This window comes from Zonotrichia albicollis, chromosome 8 (assembly GCF_047830755.1).
Source record: "Zonotrichia albicollis isolate bZonAlb1 chromosome 8, bZonAlb1.hap1, whole genome shotgun sequence".
NCBI classification, from domain to species: Eukaryota; Metazoa; Chordata; class Aves; order Passeriformes; family Passerellidae; genus Zonotrichia; species Zonotrichia albicollis.
In genome coordinates this window covers 2,240,008-2,256,915 of record NC_133826.1, presented here as the reverse complement: position 1 = coordinate 2,256,915, position 16,908 = coordinate 2,240,008, and the positions used below count along the sequence as shown (strand labels likewise).

Genomic DNA, 16,908 nt, shown 5'->3' with positions numbered 1-16,908 from the left:
ACTTGCATTCTGCTGGTTTTGCACTGGCTGAAAGAGCCATTTCAGGCCTGTTTTAATCAGCATTGTGCATTCTTCCCTGCCTAGATGGGAAATGGATTTAATTAGGGTGGCTCCCAAGAAGCTCATTAACCTAATGAGGCTTCACAGTGGGGGCTGCTACTTAATAAGAATAATAATTGCCTTTGACTGGAATAGCTCAGGTGATGAACTGGTGCCCAGGTCTCCCTCTGCCTCGTGCTGCTGCTTTCTTTTCCTTTCTTCAACTGTATCTCACAAGCTGTGAGAGATTTGTTTCATCCAAGTTTGTCAGCCTGCTTACAGGGAGAGGTGAAACACGGGCTAATTCGAGCACGAGGCTCAGCAAAGCCCAGCCTGAGAAGGTTGGGAAGGGCACTGTGTGAATCCCTGCCTCTCTGGGAACAGGGAAAACGCAATGGGGGTGGTGCTGTAGGCCTCTCCCCTTTCCCAAAGGCTGGAGGAATATTTGGGCTCCCCCTCCTCTCAATTAAAAACCAGATGGCACAACTTAATCTGGAAGGAATGATCAGAGAGGACGTGGGGGGAGCAGAGGACAGCGTGAGCTGAAAGAGGAGAGGGGTTATGCAAAGTGACATCCAGAACCATTTGAACTTTGCCTCTGTCACAATTTGAGTCGAGCCCAAGCTTCAGATCAAGTTCATGTTTAATGAAGTGCATAAAAGAGATCTGTGTGGGCCGCTAAGCACTTGTACAAATCCAGCCTGGAAAACACAGACAAACAAACTGGAGTGACCCTGCAGGGATAATAAAACATTCCCTGTTCTCCCAGGGTCCCCAAGGCAGCCCCAGGCATTCCCAAGTCCCTTGGAAACAGCCGGGGCTCTGGGGATCCTCCAGTCCCCTGGAGCGAGCGCGTTAATCCGGGTGTAATTCCACCCTAAACCCTGGGAATGCTCCTGGGGAATGGCAGAGCAGGGAGGGCTCTGTGTGCCCTGCCTGGGCCACTCGGGATTTGGGATCTGTCCTTGTCCCTGTGCCTGAGACACTCGGGATGGGGATCTGTCCCTGTCCCTGTGACACTCGGGATTTGGGATCTGTCCCTGTCCCTGAGACACTCGGGATTTGGGATCTGTCCCTGTCCCTGAGACACTCGGGATTTGGGATCTGTCCCTGTGCCTGTGACACTCGGGATTTGGGATCTGTCCCTGCCATGGGAAGGGGCACCTCCTATAAGCTTCTTCCATCAGGTATTTTAGAAATTCCCTTTCCTGTGGATCTGTGTTGGGCCATGGCTTCATTTCAGCCCTGGCCAAGGCCACATCACAGCATTTCTTTCCTGCCCATCAGCAGGTTTGACCTGGCAGGGTCTGCTCCTGTGTGCCCTCACAGAACTGTTTCTCCACAAAAGAATATTTTCTTTAATATTAATTAAATAAAACAGCATTCAAGGTGGATTTCAGCAAAATAAAAAGGATGTTTTATTCTTTTTAACACTTTTAGTTAACCCAGGGATGTGTTTGACTCTGTGGGATGTTCATGAGGTTTTTTTTTTTTTTTTCCTTTCTGAACCAGATTACAAGGATTCCAAGGAAAAGAACAAAATGGAAATCCTGTACATCCTGGTGCCCAGTGTCACCATTCCCCTGGCCATAGCCTTGCTGTTCTTCTTCATCTGCATCTGCCGCAACAACCAGAAATCCTCGTCCCCTCCGGTGCAGAGGCAGCCCAAGCACGTCCGGGGGCAGAACGTGGAGATGTCCATGCTCAACGCCTACAAACCAAAGGTAAACCCTCAGCTCTGCTCCCACACCTGCAGCAGGGAGGGAAATGCTTCAAACAGCCCAGCACTGGGGCATTGAGGGGTTTCCAGCCTGGGATTTGGGTGATTTCTGTGAGGGTTTTCTCAGCAGCAGCAGCAGCGTGTGCTGGACCAAGGGGGGGATTCCTGTGTGTCAGTGTCTCTGGAGAAATAATGGAGTTTTTGTGGGATAAAGCAAGAAAGCCCTTCCTGAAGCATCTCCAAAACACCTCATTGAAGTGAGAGGCAATGCAGGTAAAGATGTGATTCAGCCTTTCCTCAGGAGAGCTCTCCATGGCTGTGCTCAGTTCATCTGTCGCCTTTCACTCAGCTCAAATCACCCTGGGAAAGATTTGTTCCTTGGGTTTCCAGGCTTCCCCATTCCCTCAGCTCAAAGCAGAAATGTCCAAAACAGCCTCAAAGCTCTGCCTGCAGCACAGCTCCTGCTGCTGCTGTTTGGCTTCAGCACAGCCCCACGGCCAGGAAGAATTTTAGAATTTAAAAATCATTTTGATGGAAGTGTGACCAACCTCGTGTTCCTGTTTCCCAGTGGGATGTGCCTGAGGTGCCTCCTGCCATCCACAGGCACAGGAATGCCCTGGAAAAGCATTTCCTTTGTGTTCCACACCATGCCAAGGCTCCCGGTCCTCAGAAGTCCCTTCCAACTCAGGATATTTTATGGTTCTTCAAGAACTTGATGGGCTTTGCTCATTTGGAACTTGGTGGGCTTTGCTCTTTCAGAGTGAAAACCTGTATCTCAATCCCACACACACTTGGCTGGTGAATTTATCCTCATTTGCCTTGGAAGTTCCCAATTCCAGCTTTCCTGTACAGCTTGGAGTGGGGTAGCAGTAAAAAAAAAACATTTAATAAAGTCAGTGTCCAAACTGCATCTTGCATCCAATCTCCTGGAATATTTTATTAAATTTGGGGTTGCCTCTTCTCCCTGTTCTGCTGGGACTTAGGGGCTCAATCCTAAAGATAATGGGAATGCCAGCATCCTTTTATTGAGGATTCAATTCACACCTTTCCACAGCACAGGAAAGCAGAAATTCCTGGAAATATTTGCAAATATTGACCATTCACTTTCCTTTCAATTTGAAAGTGATGTGCTGCAGGAATACTTTCATTTTATTTATGCTAATTTCAATTTTTCCCACTGGGAAAGCCAGCTCTCCCTGTCTCCAGTGTTTTGATTGCCTTTCAAACAATATTTGCAAGGAAAGGAAATGGAATCTTATTTTGAAAATTGATGTCAGCTTTGGGGGGAAACACATTTAAGCTTTGAGCTCCCACTGAGGCAGTTGTTTGCTTGGATAAATAGGAATGTTAGCATTTCGTCCAGTTTTAAGGGGTTTTAATTGCCTTCAAAACCATAATAAATTAGGGACATCTTGTCCTGGAGCTGAAGGAGAGGTGGAAGGGGTGGTTTCTCTCTCCCTTTCCCCTGACCTGCTGCCTCTTGTGTATTTTACACTTCCCTACACTTTGGACACCCGTGTGTGACAAATACTTGTCAAACAAAAGCCGAGCAGATTTACAACTGCTCCCCTCCAAATGAGCCCTTCCTGCCAAAACTTTATGACTTCATTTTCTTCCCCCAGTTTTCCACTCTGTTGGTTCAAACAGACGGACCCAGGCTCGGGTCAGACAGAGGTCATTTCACTTTCATTACTAAAATATAATTTACAATATGCCAGACCTAAACAAGTTTTAGCCTAAAGGATTTGGGTAATATAAACCATCTGTTCCTCAACAATATAGCTAATTTCCTGCCATCACTGTGCAGTCTACTGGGCTGCCTGCTTAAATGGCTTTATTATTATTATTATCATCATTATTATGATTATTAATGCAGTGTTTGTATAAAGTCATAAGTGATCAATGCAATTAGAATTAATTCATGCAAAAACTGTTTTTTTCTATGATTATTTGAAATGTCAGGGTTTTTTCCCACATTGCCACTGGAAAGCTGGCCTTGCATGATTTCAGGAATGCAAATGCCAATGTTTACACTAATTTACAGAACCTAGATCCCAAACTCATTAACCTTAAATTACTACCTGTGGATTTACTGAGGGCCCTAAATGAGTGGGTTTGGGTGTTACAAGCACAAGTGGAAGTTGGGAATAATACAGGTTCTTTATGGGCCAGGAGTGAATATCTGCACACCAAAGGGCAATAAATGTTTAAAAGGTTTGCCTTTCTCTTTTGAGAAACTCGCTGTCAGAGTTTCAGGATGGAACAGAAACAGACTCTGCTGTGCCTGGAAGGGTTAACAGCAAAGTCAAGGGAAAATTGGCTACAAGGACATGGTTTTTAAAACAAATTCATTTTTTTCCTGCTAAAACTCCAGGCCCTGGCCCAGAAAACACTTCAGCATGGACCTCTTAGAGCATGGGAATTGCCTCAATTCCTGAAATTAGTCACATTCAGTTGGAAGTACAGAAATGCCCAAGGCCAAATGCTGAGATGCTGATGGTTCCTGGGTGTGTTTGGATCCAATTCTTGTTGTAGCTGACCTTGTGGAGAGGATGGAAAGGAATTCTTTTTGTTACCTTTGGGAGCATGGTGATCCCGTTTGGATCCTGGTGATCGATTTGGAGCATGGTGATCCTGTTTGATCCTGGTGATCCCGTTTGGATCCCAGTGATCCTGTTTAGATCCTGTTTGGATCCTGGTGATCTCATTTGGATCCTGGTGATCCCTTTTTGGCTCCTGATGATCCTGTTTGATCCTGGTGATCCTGTTTGGATCCTGTTTAGATCCTGTTTGGATCCTGGTGATCTCATTTGGATACTGGTGATCCATTTGGATCCTGGTGATCCCTTTTTGCATCCTGGTGATCCATTTGGATCTTAGCGATCCCATTTGGATCCTGATGATCCTGTTTGGATCCTGGTGATCCCATTTGGATCCTGGTGATCTGTTTGGATCCTGGTGATCCCATTTGGAACCTGGTGATCCCATTTGGAACCTGGTGTGATCCCGTTTGGATCCCGGTGTCCCTCAAGCTGTGCCTGCCACCAGTGGGATCACTGCTCCCCTCCACCTCCTTGGCTCCCACACATCCTGCACCGAGAGATTTCACTTTAAAAAGGCCTCTTTCAGCCCTGACCCGTTGTTGGTGTTTCTCTCACAGAGCAAAGCCAAGGAGCTGCCCCTCTCCGCCGTGCGCTTCATGGAGGAGCTGGGCGAGTGCGCCTTTGGCAAGATCTACAAGGGCCACCTCTACCTGCCGGGCATGGACCACGCCCAGCTGGTGGCCATCAAGACCCTCAAGGACTTCAACAACCCCCAGCAGTGGGCGGAATTCCAGCAGGAGGCGTCGCTGATGGCCGAGCTGCACCACCCCAACATCGTGTGCCTGCTGGGCTGCGTGACGCAGGAGCAGCCCGTGTGCCTGCTCTTCGAGTACACCAACCAGGGCGACCTGCACGAGTTCCTGGTGATGCGCTCGCCCCACTCGGACGTGGGCTGCAGCAGCGACGAGGACGGCACGGTCAAGTCCAGCCTGGACCACGGGGACTTCCTGCACATCGCCGTGCAGATCGCCGCCGGCATGGAGTACCTGGCCGGGCACTTCTTCGTGCACAAGGACCTGGCCGCCCGCAACATCCTGATCGGGGAGCAGCTCCACGTGAAGATCTCCGACCTGGGGCTCTCCAGGGAGATCTACTCGGCCGATTACTACAGGGTGCAGAACAAGTCGCTGCTGCCCATCCGCTGGATGCCCCCCGAGGCCATCATGTACGGCAAGTTCTCCTCCGACTCCGACATCTGGTCCTTCGGGGTGGTTTTGTGGGAAATATTCAGCTTCGGCCTCCAGCCCTACTACGGGTTCAGCAACCAGGAGGTGATCGAGATGATCCGGAAGCGGCAGCTGCTGCCGTGCTCCGAGGACTGTCCCCCCAGGATGTACAGCCTGATGACGGAGTGCTGGCACGACCTGCCCTCGCGCAGGCCGCGCTTCAAGGAGATCCACGCGCGCCTGCGCTCCTGGGAGGGCCTCTCCAGCCACACCAGCTCCACCACGCCGTCGGGCGGCAACGCCACCACGCAGACCACCTCGCTGAGCGCCAGCCCCGTCAGCAACCTCAGCAACCCGCGCTACCCCAACTACATGTTCCCGGCGCAGGGCATCCCGCAGGGGCAGCTGGCGGGGTTCATGGCGCCGCCGCTGGCGCAGAACCAGCGCTACATCCCCATCAACGGCTTCCCCATCCCGCCGGGCTACGCCGCCTTCCCCGCGCCCCACTTCGCCCCGCCGGCCGCGCCCAGGGTGATCCAGCACTGCCCCCCGCCCAAGAGCCGCTCGCCCAGCAGCGCCAGCGGCTCCACCAGCACGGGCCACGTCACCAGCCTGCCCTCGTCGGGCTCCAACCAGGAGGCCAACATCCCCCTGCTGTCCCACATGGCCATCCCCAGCCACCCCGCGGGCATGGGCATGGCCGTGTTTGGCAGCAAGACTCAGAAACCCTACAAAATGGACTCCAAGCAGTCCTCCCTGCTGGGGGACTCGAGCGTGCACGGACCCAACGAGTCGGTGATCTCGGCCGAGTTGTAAATACGCCAGGCCTTTGTACAGAGAACCCTTCGGACGCGGGCTCGGCGGGGGCAGCAGAGATGGGTTTGTTTTTCTATTCAGATGTTTTATTGAAGGTCCTTTTCTGGCTGTTGGACAGACGTCGCAGCAAAGTGTCTTCTGTGAAGTTTCACTGCTCGCCAGCGTGGGCAGGCACAGCCAGATGGATCCTCCTGGTGGGAATCCCCAGCCTTGGCCGCGATTCCCCAAGTGCCACCAGCAGCTCAAAGAGGGGCAGGGGGAATCTGAAGGGTTTTTTAAAGATAAAAACGTTTTATCAATGCTTTTTCACGGCTTTTTGAAGCGTGGTTTGAATCACGGGGACTTTTTTTTAATACTGAAAACCATATTTTAATATTTGTCTCTTTTTTTAGGAGATGCAAAGATTCGGAGATCTGAGTGTGCAATTTCAGTGCCAATAGGGAAAATATTTGTAAATGTTGCGGTCGAGGATTGTGTTTCAAATGTGTGATCTGAGAGCTGAATCAGTTACTTCAGGTGGGATTTTGGTCTTTGGTTTGGTTGGGAGTCTGAGCTCAGATTCGTACCAAAAAATGTCATTTATGTGACAGCACAAGTGCTGGAGTTACCAGCTTGCAGTCTACAAACCTCATCTGCTGCTGGCTGCTGAGGGCAGCTGGAGCTCTTAAGGAATTGCCTTAAAGGAAATGAAATTAAAGGGCTTTAATTTCAGAACCTGAATCAACTTCTTCAAAGATAACGTTTCATGGTCTAGTCGCTCAAGCAGGAATTTTATATCCTTTTGTTGCTATGCAACTGTGTAATGGAAAAGCGCCAAACCACAAGTTTAGAGATGACAATCAGCTTTCCCAGGAATATTTATTGTGTCATTTCAGTGACTCTGACTCCAGTAACCCTGGAAGAAGGGAGGCTCACATTCCATCAGGCAGCAAATCCATCGATAGCAATTGTGTCTAATAATGTGAATTAGTGCTGATTTTCCACTTAGAAATGCACCATTTGTGTCATTAAAAAACCCATTCAGGTAGAACCAATCGAGATTCTTCATTTGAAACCACTTTAACGAGTTACACACGTGCTGTGTACGGTACATTTTCCACAGACTCTTTTTTTGTACTGAATAATATTTTTATTGTCCACAAAAGCCAATCTTTTTGCTCAGTTGACAATGTTGTATAATAGGACTTTATTTTTATCTTTTTTGCACAAAAGTGTGATGATGTTTTTGTACAGCAGAAGTGAAAATACATCTCTGCATTTTATATCTTGGGGCTGTTTCTTTTGATTTTTACCCTGATGTAGATGTTCCTGAAATATATTATGGTGATACTCAGCCACTACCTTATACAAATATCTTTCTTTGTTTTCACTGCATGCGTTTAATCACTGTATTACTTGATGATTGAGTTATTAATTACGGGCATTTCAATTAGGCAAGCATGAGAAAAAAAAATGTAATAACAAAGGCTATTTTATAACTGAGATATGTGCATTTTTGTATTTCACGTGCCAGAGATGATATTAAACACTGATTATTTTATGCTGCTGTTTATTAAAACATTGTTTTGCCACAAACACGTCGGCATTTCCTCCATCCTGAAGGATCCCTGGCTCCCAGTTTCCAGGGAGGCTGAGCTGCTATCAGCCAAGCATCCTTGGCTTTAATCAGCAAATAGGAATAACCAAATCCTTCAGGAGCAGCAGTGGGATCATAAAATGATCCCTCACACACTTTGTGGTTTTGTGTTCAAACAGCTTGGGCTCAGTTTGAGGTTTCTCCTTTATTTCAAAGCTGGGTCCTTGAGGTCAGGGTATTTTTAGGTGTTTTTGGGAGCAGCACACCTGGAAAGCCTTGGAAAGACCTCTCAGCTGGGAAATGTGGGAATTCTGAGGTGAAGTCACAGTCTGGCTCACACCTGGTGCACAGGGAGGCAGAACCGGTGAGGTCATGAGGAAAATGCATGCTGCCAGAAATGAGGAGTCTGCTCAGGTGGGGATGCAGACGTGGGATCAGAGCTGGCTTTGTGGCAAACAAAGGGAGAGGGAATATTCCAGATGCTAAATCATCATCCTTCCTTCCTCAAGGAGAGAGCAGAGCCAGGGCTGCGGGAAATGCAGCAGCCTTGGCTGGGTGGGAGCTCTGGAGCAGTGGGAATAAAACTCTGGATAAACGGAGTTCACTGAGCCTTCAGCCTGGACAGGCTCAGCCCCCCAGGCTGCTGGTGTTGCTGTGAAAGAGAATAAATATTTGCTGAGGTAAAGACCACTGAGCAGAGCCTGAAATGGGGATTGGGATCCTTTGTCCCCACAGAGGAGAGGCTGGGCTGGAATTCTGCATCCTCTGGATGGAGAGCAAAGGGCCAGAGCTGCCTGTGCAGAAATGAGGGCTGGAAAGCTCAGAACTCAGCAGGGTTTGTGTTTATTCAGGGATCAGGTCAGGAGGGAATCTGTGCTTTGCAGGAACAAGGATTTCCAGGAAGGTTTGGGAATCCCGATCCCATTTCCTTGTCCTGTGGTCTGCGTTCACCAGGAGAGCCCTGACACAGCCCCAGCCCCAGGCTGCCAGGAGAACACTCCAAGCACAAATTCCTGCTGGATCCAAGGCTCTGCCCTGCGGGCTCACCTCCCACATCCATTGGCTCCCACCCCTGCACACTCAGCAGGAGGAATTTGGCTTTGGGGCAGGATTCAGCCTCTTTGGGGTGCCTGAGCTTTGGCTCTGCCTCCTCCAAACGGGGTCAGGGGTTCAAGGGAGAGGCTTTGGCTCGGGAGGGACCTTCAATCCCATCCCATGGCAGGGACACCTCCCACTGTCCCAGGGTGTCCAGCCTGGCCTGGGACACTGCAGGGATCCAGGGGCAGCCACAGCAAATCTGGGAATCCCATCCCAGCCCCTCCCAGGGAACAATTCCTTCCCATTATCCCATTTGATTTCAGGGATTGGATGGTGCAGCCCAAGCTCCCAGGTGGTTCTGCTGTGAGCTCAGGGGTTACAAAGCAGAGTCCTGAGACATTTGGACAGAGTTGCTCTAAAGAACATTTTTTGCACAAACAACACAATATTTTTTTCAGAACCGCTAGACAAAAAAAGAGTCAATTTTTCATTTGCAGAAAAATTTGACAGCATCTTTTTTGTGTGCTACAATATTTTAACCAGTGTTTCTTTATGAATTCATGGTTCTGTGGTCAGGGGTGGAATGAGCAGCTGGTTCTGCTGCAGAACATCATGGACAAAATGGGAAAATTCCCTTTCCGTGGGCCCGGAGCCTCTCAGAGATGTGATGTCTGTGCAATCCAAAAAGCAATTTTTTATCTTGCTGTGGGCTGTCTTTTATAGGAGGAGAGAGAATATTGCCCCCCAGCTGGTCACTCTCCAGCCCATGGTATTTCTGCCTGTTTCATCTCCCCCAGATTAAAGTTCAGCCCAGTGCAGGACAGTTTATATTGCTGAGGTAATAGAAAATTATTAAAAACAGAGAGACACAATATTGGGGCTGCACATCAAAAGTTCTTTAAGACAAAGGAGGGAAAATTGACTCGAAACTGGAATTATTGGAAGCATCTGTGGTGTCCTTTATTTCCCATTTAACAGTGCAACACATTTGGGAATGGTGTTGGGCTGGTTCTGGGCCCTAATTTGCTGAGTTTTACCCTAAACCCTGTGGTTTATCTGCTCCTGTAAATTAATTTTGACCTTGAGACACAAAGGAAGATTCTGCAGTGCCGGAACCTTCAGCTGTGTGGAGGATTTGGGTTCTTTTAATGGAATTTAAAAGCAGAAACCTTTGTTAGATTTAGGAGGAACACGTGGGTTTATGAACCACGAGTGGTGCTGAGAGCAGGATCTGTTGGGGAATATCTCTGTAAATCCTGTGGGGTTGTTGGGCATTTCCAGAGTTTATCCAAAACCCAGTGACATTTTGGAGCAGCAGGGACAACAAGGATTCCCAATCCCCCTCAGTGAGTGCTGGCTCCATCCCGAGCTGTGGAGGGGCTCCCATGGAAGGGGCAGTGCTGGAGTCTGGGATTGGAATTTTGGGGTGGGTCCAGCTGGTTGGAGCCATGGGGGAATGGGCAAAACATCCCATCCATGGAAAACAACCCCTTTAATGGGAGCTCAGCTGCCTGTGCTCTGCAATTCCTGCACCTGGGATGGGGCAGCCCCAGCACTAAGAGGTGGGGAGAGCCCTGGGAGGAAGATGAGGGTGGGGTGGGTAAGGTCAGGTCCTCCAGGGTGATCGAGTCCAGCTGTCCCACCTGCACTCCCAGGGCCAGCACTGCCCCATGTCCCCAAATGCCACATCCACAGGGGTTTAAAATCCCTCCAGAGATGGGGACTCCAGTGATGCCTCAGGTTTGGCTTTTCTATTTTCACACTCTGTGCTGCTTTAGTGTGTGGGGCTGGGCTCACATCAGGGATGCTGAGCTCTGTGCACAGAGCAGGGAGACAAAACAATTCCTGCTCCAGCTGGGCACCAAGGACAAATGAGCCAAATCTCAGCCCAGAGCACAAACCCTGTGGGCTGGAGAGAGAAAAACAAGCAGGGTGGGACTGCCTGGGCTAAAGCTGGGATGGGACAATGAACTGCAAGGTGCAAATGGAGCAGAGCTGATCCCAGGGACAGAGCCCGTGCCCCTCGTGCATTTTGGGGCCATTTTGGTTCATCTTGGGTGCAGCCCTGGCTGGGCTCTGGTGCTGCCCAGGGTGGATCCATGGAGGAGATCCTTGGAATAAATCCCTGCTTTATTCTGGAACTCTGCCCAGCCTGCACAAGGCATCAGCACCACTGTGCCCATGTCTGCCCACCCTTCCTGTAAAGCAAATTTCCAAAATCTCCACCCAGACTCTCCTCTGGCCCAAATTTATTTCTTTATTATATAAATAATAATGGCTGTGCAGAGCCATAAGGGCCCCCTGGGCCTTCTTTGCTCCAGGCTGAGCTGGAACCTTGGAGAGGAATTTGTGAGTTCCTGAAGAGCCAGAGCAGAGAAGAGGGTAGGAAAGAGCCATGGGAATGAGAATTCCTGGGAATAACAAACCCTGGTGGTGCTGCTGTGTGTCCCTCCAGGATAAGGGCCCAGGGGCACCTTCCAGGTAGGATTTGTTCCATGTTTCTGTTTGTTTTATCAGGGAATTTGTCATCAGCATTTTCTGAAATACAGCAGGGACCTGCAGAGCCATTAAATGCCCGAAAGGCTTGGATAAAGGGAGACATTTTAACAACTCCTGCCAGGAGAGATTTATTCTGCACAGAAAAACTGGGATTTGTCTGGGAAACCAGGCAGACACCCCAGAGACAGAAGGTTTGAGTTGTTTAAAAATACAAGATATGCACAGCAGACAGCCTCTGGTCCCTCTGGTGCCTGGTGACAAAGCTGCTCCATCTGGGAATCACACAGGGCTGGATGTTCCCCCTCACACCATGGATAGTTTGGGAAGCCATGGATTGGCTTTCTCAGCAGCTCTGGGAAGCAGGAAGAAAATCAGTATTTCACTCGTGAGGTGAGGAAACAGATGGAGATTTGTGTCTGCTCTGGTGGAAAATATTGAGATTTGTTTTCTGTGCTGGCTGTGGATGTAAAAACCACTGCTGTAAAAACAATTGCTGTACAACATTGATGTAAAAACCCACTTTGCTGAGCTGGGGTGAGCAAGGTCTGGGATGATTCCTGTCTGCAGACTTTTACCTTTCACTTTTACCTTTTCTGCCTCTCCTGTTGCCAGCCCTGATCAGGAGCGTGGGGATGAGATTTAAGGTGGGTGATAAAGTGTTTTCATTTGTCTCTGTTATTCCCTGCCCTCTGGTTTTGTTGGGTTTGGGGGTTTTCAGGACAAAATAATGCAGATTTGTTACTCTGAACACTCCTGGCCTTTCTGCCTGCCCTCATTGCCACCACATGAAATGATCCTCTCCCCTCCATGTCTTCAGGATTTTTCCAAACAACTTCATTTTAATGATGAGTAAAAGAAACTGTGGAGTTTTCTGCCATTCCTGGCTCAATCAGAACAGGGTGAGGGGGAAATTAAAGCAGTGAGAAGATCCAGATCCAAATGAGGAGCTCACTGTGATTATTGTGGGCAGAAAGCAGCCAGTGCAGCACACCAGGGCTGTGTAATTGTGCTAATTAAGAATGAAATCAGGGCTTTGAGGGTTTGTAGAGCCTTGGGTGATCTGGTTCCTCCGGGGGGGTGATTTCAAACACATTGGCAGAAAATACAGCAAACAGGCAGAGCAGAAAGAGGGAGAAAACCCAATATGGTTTAATTTAGGGAAACAGCTTTGCAGTGTGTTGGAAGGAGTCTGCTCCCAGAAGGTGACAGTGCCTGGGTCCCTGCAGTGCCCAAGGGACAGGGAAGGTGTCCCTGCCATGGCAGGGGTGGCACTGGGGTGGATTTAAAGGATTTTATGATTTTCTGTGAAAATCCAGTAGCTCACCCAAGTGACTTTGCCTCAGCCTGCAGAGGATATTTTTTTATGTTGTGGTGTTTCCTGCAGCTTTTATTTTTGCACTGGGGGAAAGCAGTCCCTGAATTTTGCAGCATCCTCTGAGAGGGAAGGAGGGAGCTCCTCCTGTGTGACAAAATCAGCACAGCTCCATTCAGCAAAATAATTCATGCCTGTGGGATCTGGATGAGAAATCCTTTAAAAGAAAATCCTTTAAAAGACCCATTTTCCACTGCAGGACTCCCTGGGATGGGGAAGGGCTCTGTCTCTTCACTGAACCATCTCCAGCCACTCAAAAGGTCAAATCCCAACAGAATTTCTGCTCCCACTGGCACCATTCCAGAAAACCCTGCTTAAATCCAGGAGCTTTGGGTCTGTGGGCCAGAGAGAGCAATGATTTTCTTTGCCCTGCTAGTGAATATTCCCAATTATTTCATTTCCCATGGAGACATTTGGCAGGCAGTTCCCTCCCCAGCCCCTGCCAGCAGCTCTTGCTCCTAAATGAAGCAAATTCTTGGCCTGGCAGGAGCAGCAGATTTGTCATTGTTGGGCCCAGTGATATTTTCATTTTCCCTCATCAATGACATTTATTTCAGGCCATACATATTCCAAGGGCAGTTGTAATATTAATAACCAGCACGGGGAAAGCAGGGAATTCTCTCAAAGGAAAACAAACCCCTGGCTCATTTTTAAGGTGCATTTCTTTTGGTGTGTGGGGCATCACTGCTGAAATATTCTTGAAATTAACTTTCAAATGAGCAAATGGGGTCCGATCCCTCGTCCTGGCTCAGCTGCCTTTGGTTCCCTCTGGAATTTGGCATCTTTGGCCTGCTGACAGATTTTTTTTTTAAGGACAAGAAGTTCTCAGCCCTGGTAACCCAAGAGCAGTGGATTCCTACCCCAGTCTATTTCCAGACCCAGAAAAGGAGATGTGGCCAGGACATTGAGGAGAAAAACCCGGCCCTGCTGGGGTTAAATTCCAATTCCCATTGGTGGAATTGGGATTTCAGTGCAGCATTTTTGGTCAGGTAGGGAATCAGACCGGTTGCAAACCCCACATGTCTCCAGTTTGTCCTCAAAGCCTGCTTGGCCTCGTGTGGTTTTGATGCTCAGGAACAACTTCCAGGGTTTCATCACAAATTCCAAGCGTGGGAAGGAAGGAAATTGAAGGTCTGTGATGGAATTGTTTCCTGTCATGGACACAGCTTCCAATTTTGCTGAAAGCAAAAGGCCTCTGGCAAGCAGCTCTTGACATTTTACAGGGCAGGGATGACAAGGCAGGTTGGAGGGATATCAAAGAGACCAAAATGTGATCGGGGGCTCAGGAGACCACGTTAGCTCAGAACTGGAGTCTTCCCTTCCTTCTGTCTTCCTGAAGGATGAGACAGCAATGGGATCACAGGGATTCCAGAGCTCACCAGGGCTCATGCAAGGCTTTGATAGAATTGGCCCAAAATGTTTTGTTCTCACTTCAATCTGCCCCCCCTGCCCTGGAGCAGAGGCTGGCAGAGTCCCAGAATAAAGCAGGGATTTATTCACAGGATCTCCTCCATGGATCCACCTTGGGCAGCACCAGAGCCCAGCCAGGGCTGCACCCAAGATGAACCAAAATGGCCCCAAAATGCACGAGGGGCACGGGCTCTGTCCCTGGGATCAGTTCTGCTCCATCTGCACCTTGCAGTTCATTGTCCCATCCCAGCTTTAGCCCAGGCAGTCCCACCCTGCTTGTTTTTCTCTCTCCAGCCCACGGGGTTTGTGCTCTGGGCTGAGATTTGGGTCATTTGTCCTTGGTGCCCAGCTGGAGCAGGAATTGTTTTGTCTCCTGCTCTGTGCACAGAGCTCAGCATCCCTGATGTGAGCCCAGCCCCACACACTAAAGCAGCACAGAGCGTGAAAATAGAGAACCCAAACCTGAGGTATCACCCCAGCCCAGGATTTTTATGGAGGCAGAGTGATGAGGAGGAGCCAGGGCAGAGCTGTCCCTGAGGAGATGAATCCTGTGGGATTTGCCACGTTTGTGGTGGGGGCCAGCAAAGGGAAAATCTTCACTTTTCCTCCTTCCCACAGAAACACCCTGCTAAAGAAATGTTCTGGATTCAGGGCTGTTCTGGAGTGTTCTCAGGTGGGACTGAGGAAGGTCTGAGCTCCCAGGGGGCTGATCCAGGTAGGATGAGATAATGCAGTGTGGCTCCTGTCAGGAAGGAGAATCCCAGAATCCTGGAATGGTTTGGGTTGGGAGTGACCTTAAATCCCTCCCAGTGCCACCCCTGCCATGGCAGGGACACCTTCACTGTCCCAGCCTGGCCTTGGGCACTGCAGGGATCCAGGGGCAGCCACAGCTGCTCTGGGAATTCCATCCCAGCCCTCCCCACCTTCCCAGGGAACAATTCCTTCCCCAAATCCCATCTCAATCCCACCTCTTTCAGCTTAAAGCCATTCCCCCTTTCCCTGTCACTCCCTGCCTGTGTAAAACCATCTCCTCCCTTTTTAAATTCCCGAGGTCTCCCTGAACTTTCTCTTCCCCAGGGTTTTCCAGCCTGGAGAAAGCAGGACTCCCTAATTTAATTTTTTTCTTTTTTTGGTTTTTCTGATGGCTGATCCCTCAGTCCCAGCAGGATCAGGTGGAGTTGGGCAGGGATTGGAATGTGAGGATAAAATCAGCTGAGCCCTTCAGGCTCCCATGCAGCTGGGAATGTCTTTACCTCAGGCTCTGCTTCCTCTCCTTTGGCTCAGTAAAAGGTAACACAGCAATGGAGCAAACCCAAGGCAGGATCCAGGTGGGATGGGATGAACCACACAGGAATCAAGGTGAAACAGAAGCTTTTCTTCATTTATTTCCAATGTTTGTGCAGTCGCTTCCAAACCCAGGCAAAAAGCTCCTGGGAAAACACCAAATGGGTCTCACAAAACTCGACCTCATGGCAAAAATATTCTTGCCTTGGCTCTGCTTGGCTTCATGAATGATTTTAAACAGAATTTTATTTTCCTTGGAGGAGGAGGGAAGGGCAGAATATTAAAATAATCTTTGCTTGTGCTTTTCACAGCAGTAATGAACAGACAGAGCGAGTCCTTGTGGAAGTCCTTCCCCTTCTTTGGAGACCTTTTTCTTTCTGCCACTTTCCACCTCTTAATATTATTAATATTTCAATTATTCAGGGGGTTCAGGTCACCTTCATTGGTTGTTATCTTTAGTGGAAGTTACACAAGAGCCTGTGAGAACCAAGAAATTCTGCAGTGGCCAGAAACTCCTCCCTCCAGCTGAGGAGCTGATAAAGGCTCTTGAATTTCACTCCTGGATCCTCCTGTGGCTTAAAAAGTGGGGAAAAATCAGGAAATTTGCAAAGCTGGGATGCTCCTGGTGTCTCAGAGGGGGCTGGAGTTTCCCTCATCCTTTTTTCGTACGTGGCCACTCTGGAACTGTTAAAAAATTCGCTTTCCCTTCAGATCCTGTTTGTTTCCAACATCTACTGGGAAGGAACCATTCCACTGAAGGACAGCAAGCCCTGAGCTGAAATTCAGGGTTGGATTTTCCCTCTCCCAAGCATTCCCCAGAGCACAGAGACAATTTTCCTTTGCTGTGGTGTCCTCTAGCAGCTCCCCTTTGGAATTGTTTCACCCTGCATCCTCCAGGATGTCCCTTTTTGTCCCCAAAATCCCGGACCTGCCTCTCGTGAGGGGAGAAGGGATTATTTTCTCTTCCCCTCACTCAATTCCCAAGAATCCGAGAGGAAATTGCAATTTCTGGGTTTGGGGAGGGCGAGGCGAGGCCGATGTGGAGCGGGAACAGCTCGGAGCCACCTGGCGGCGGCAGATCCCGGGATTTGGGAGATTTTTTTGGGATTTTCCTCGCCTTTGAACCGCGGGGGGATCAGAGGCGGGTCGGACACTGCTGCAGGCTCAGACACGGGGCTGCCCGCATTTTGGGGTTATTTTTGGGTTATTTTTGGGTTATTTTTTTGCAATCGGCTCCCGAAATCGGCCGGGATGTTCAGAGCTCCTGGCAGGGCCTGAGAGAGCGGAGAGGCCAAAAATCCGCTGAGGGCAGAGCGGCAAAATCTTCATTTCGGGCAGGCAGGGCCGAGTGTTTGTACTCAGAGGCGTTTTCATCGGGAAGTGAG

The 16,908-nt window shown here is 49.3% G+C and overlaps 1 protein-coding gene across 1 annotated transcript in view; it reads left to right on the top strand.

The window, feature by feature from the left end:
• Positions 1–7,919, top strand: part of ROR1 (receptor tyrosine kinase like orphan receptor 1) — a 165,306-nt gene extending 157,387 nt beyond the window's left edge. Inside the window, exons 8-9 of the mRNA XM_074545629.1 lie at positions 1,552–1,763; positions 4,920–7,919. Of these exons, the coding sequence (XP_074401730.1) occupies positions 1,552–1,763; positions 4,920–6,344 (1,637 nt within the window). The 3' untranslated portion in view covers positions 6,345–7,919. The remainder of the gene's footprint in view (positions 1–1,551; positions 1,764–4,919) is intronic.
• Positions 7,920–16,908: the final 8,989 nt, after the last annotated feature.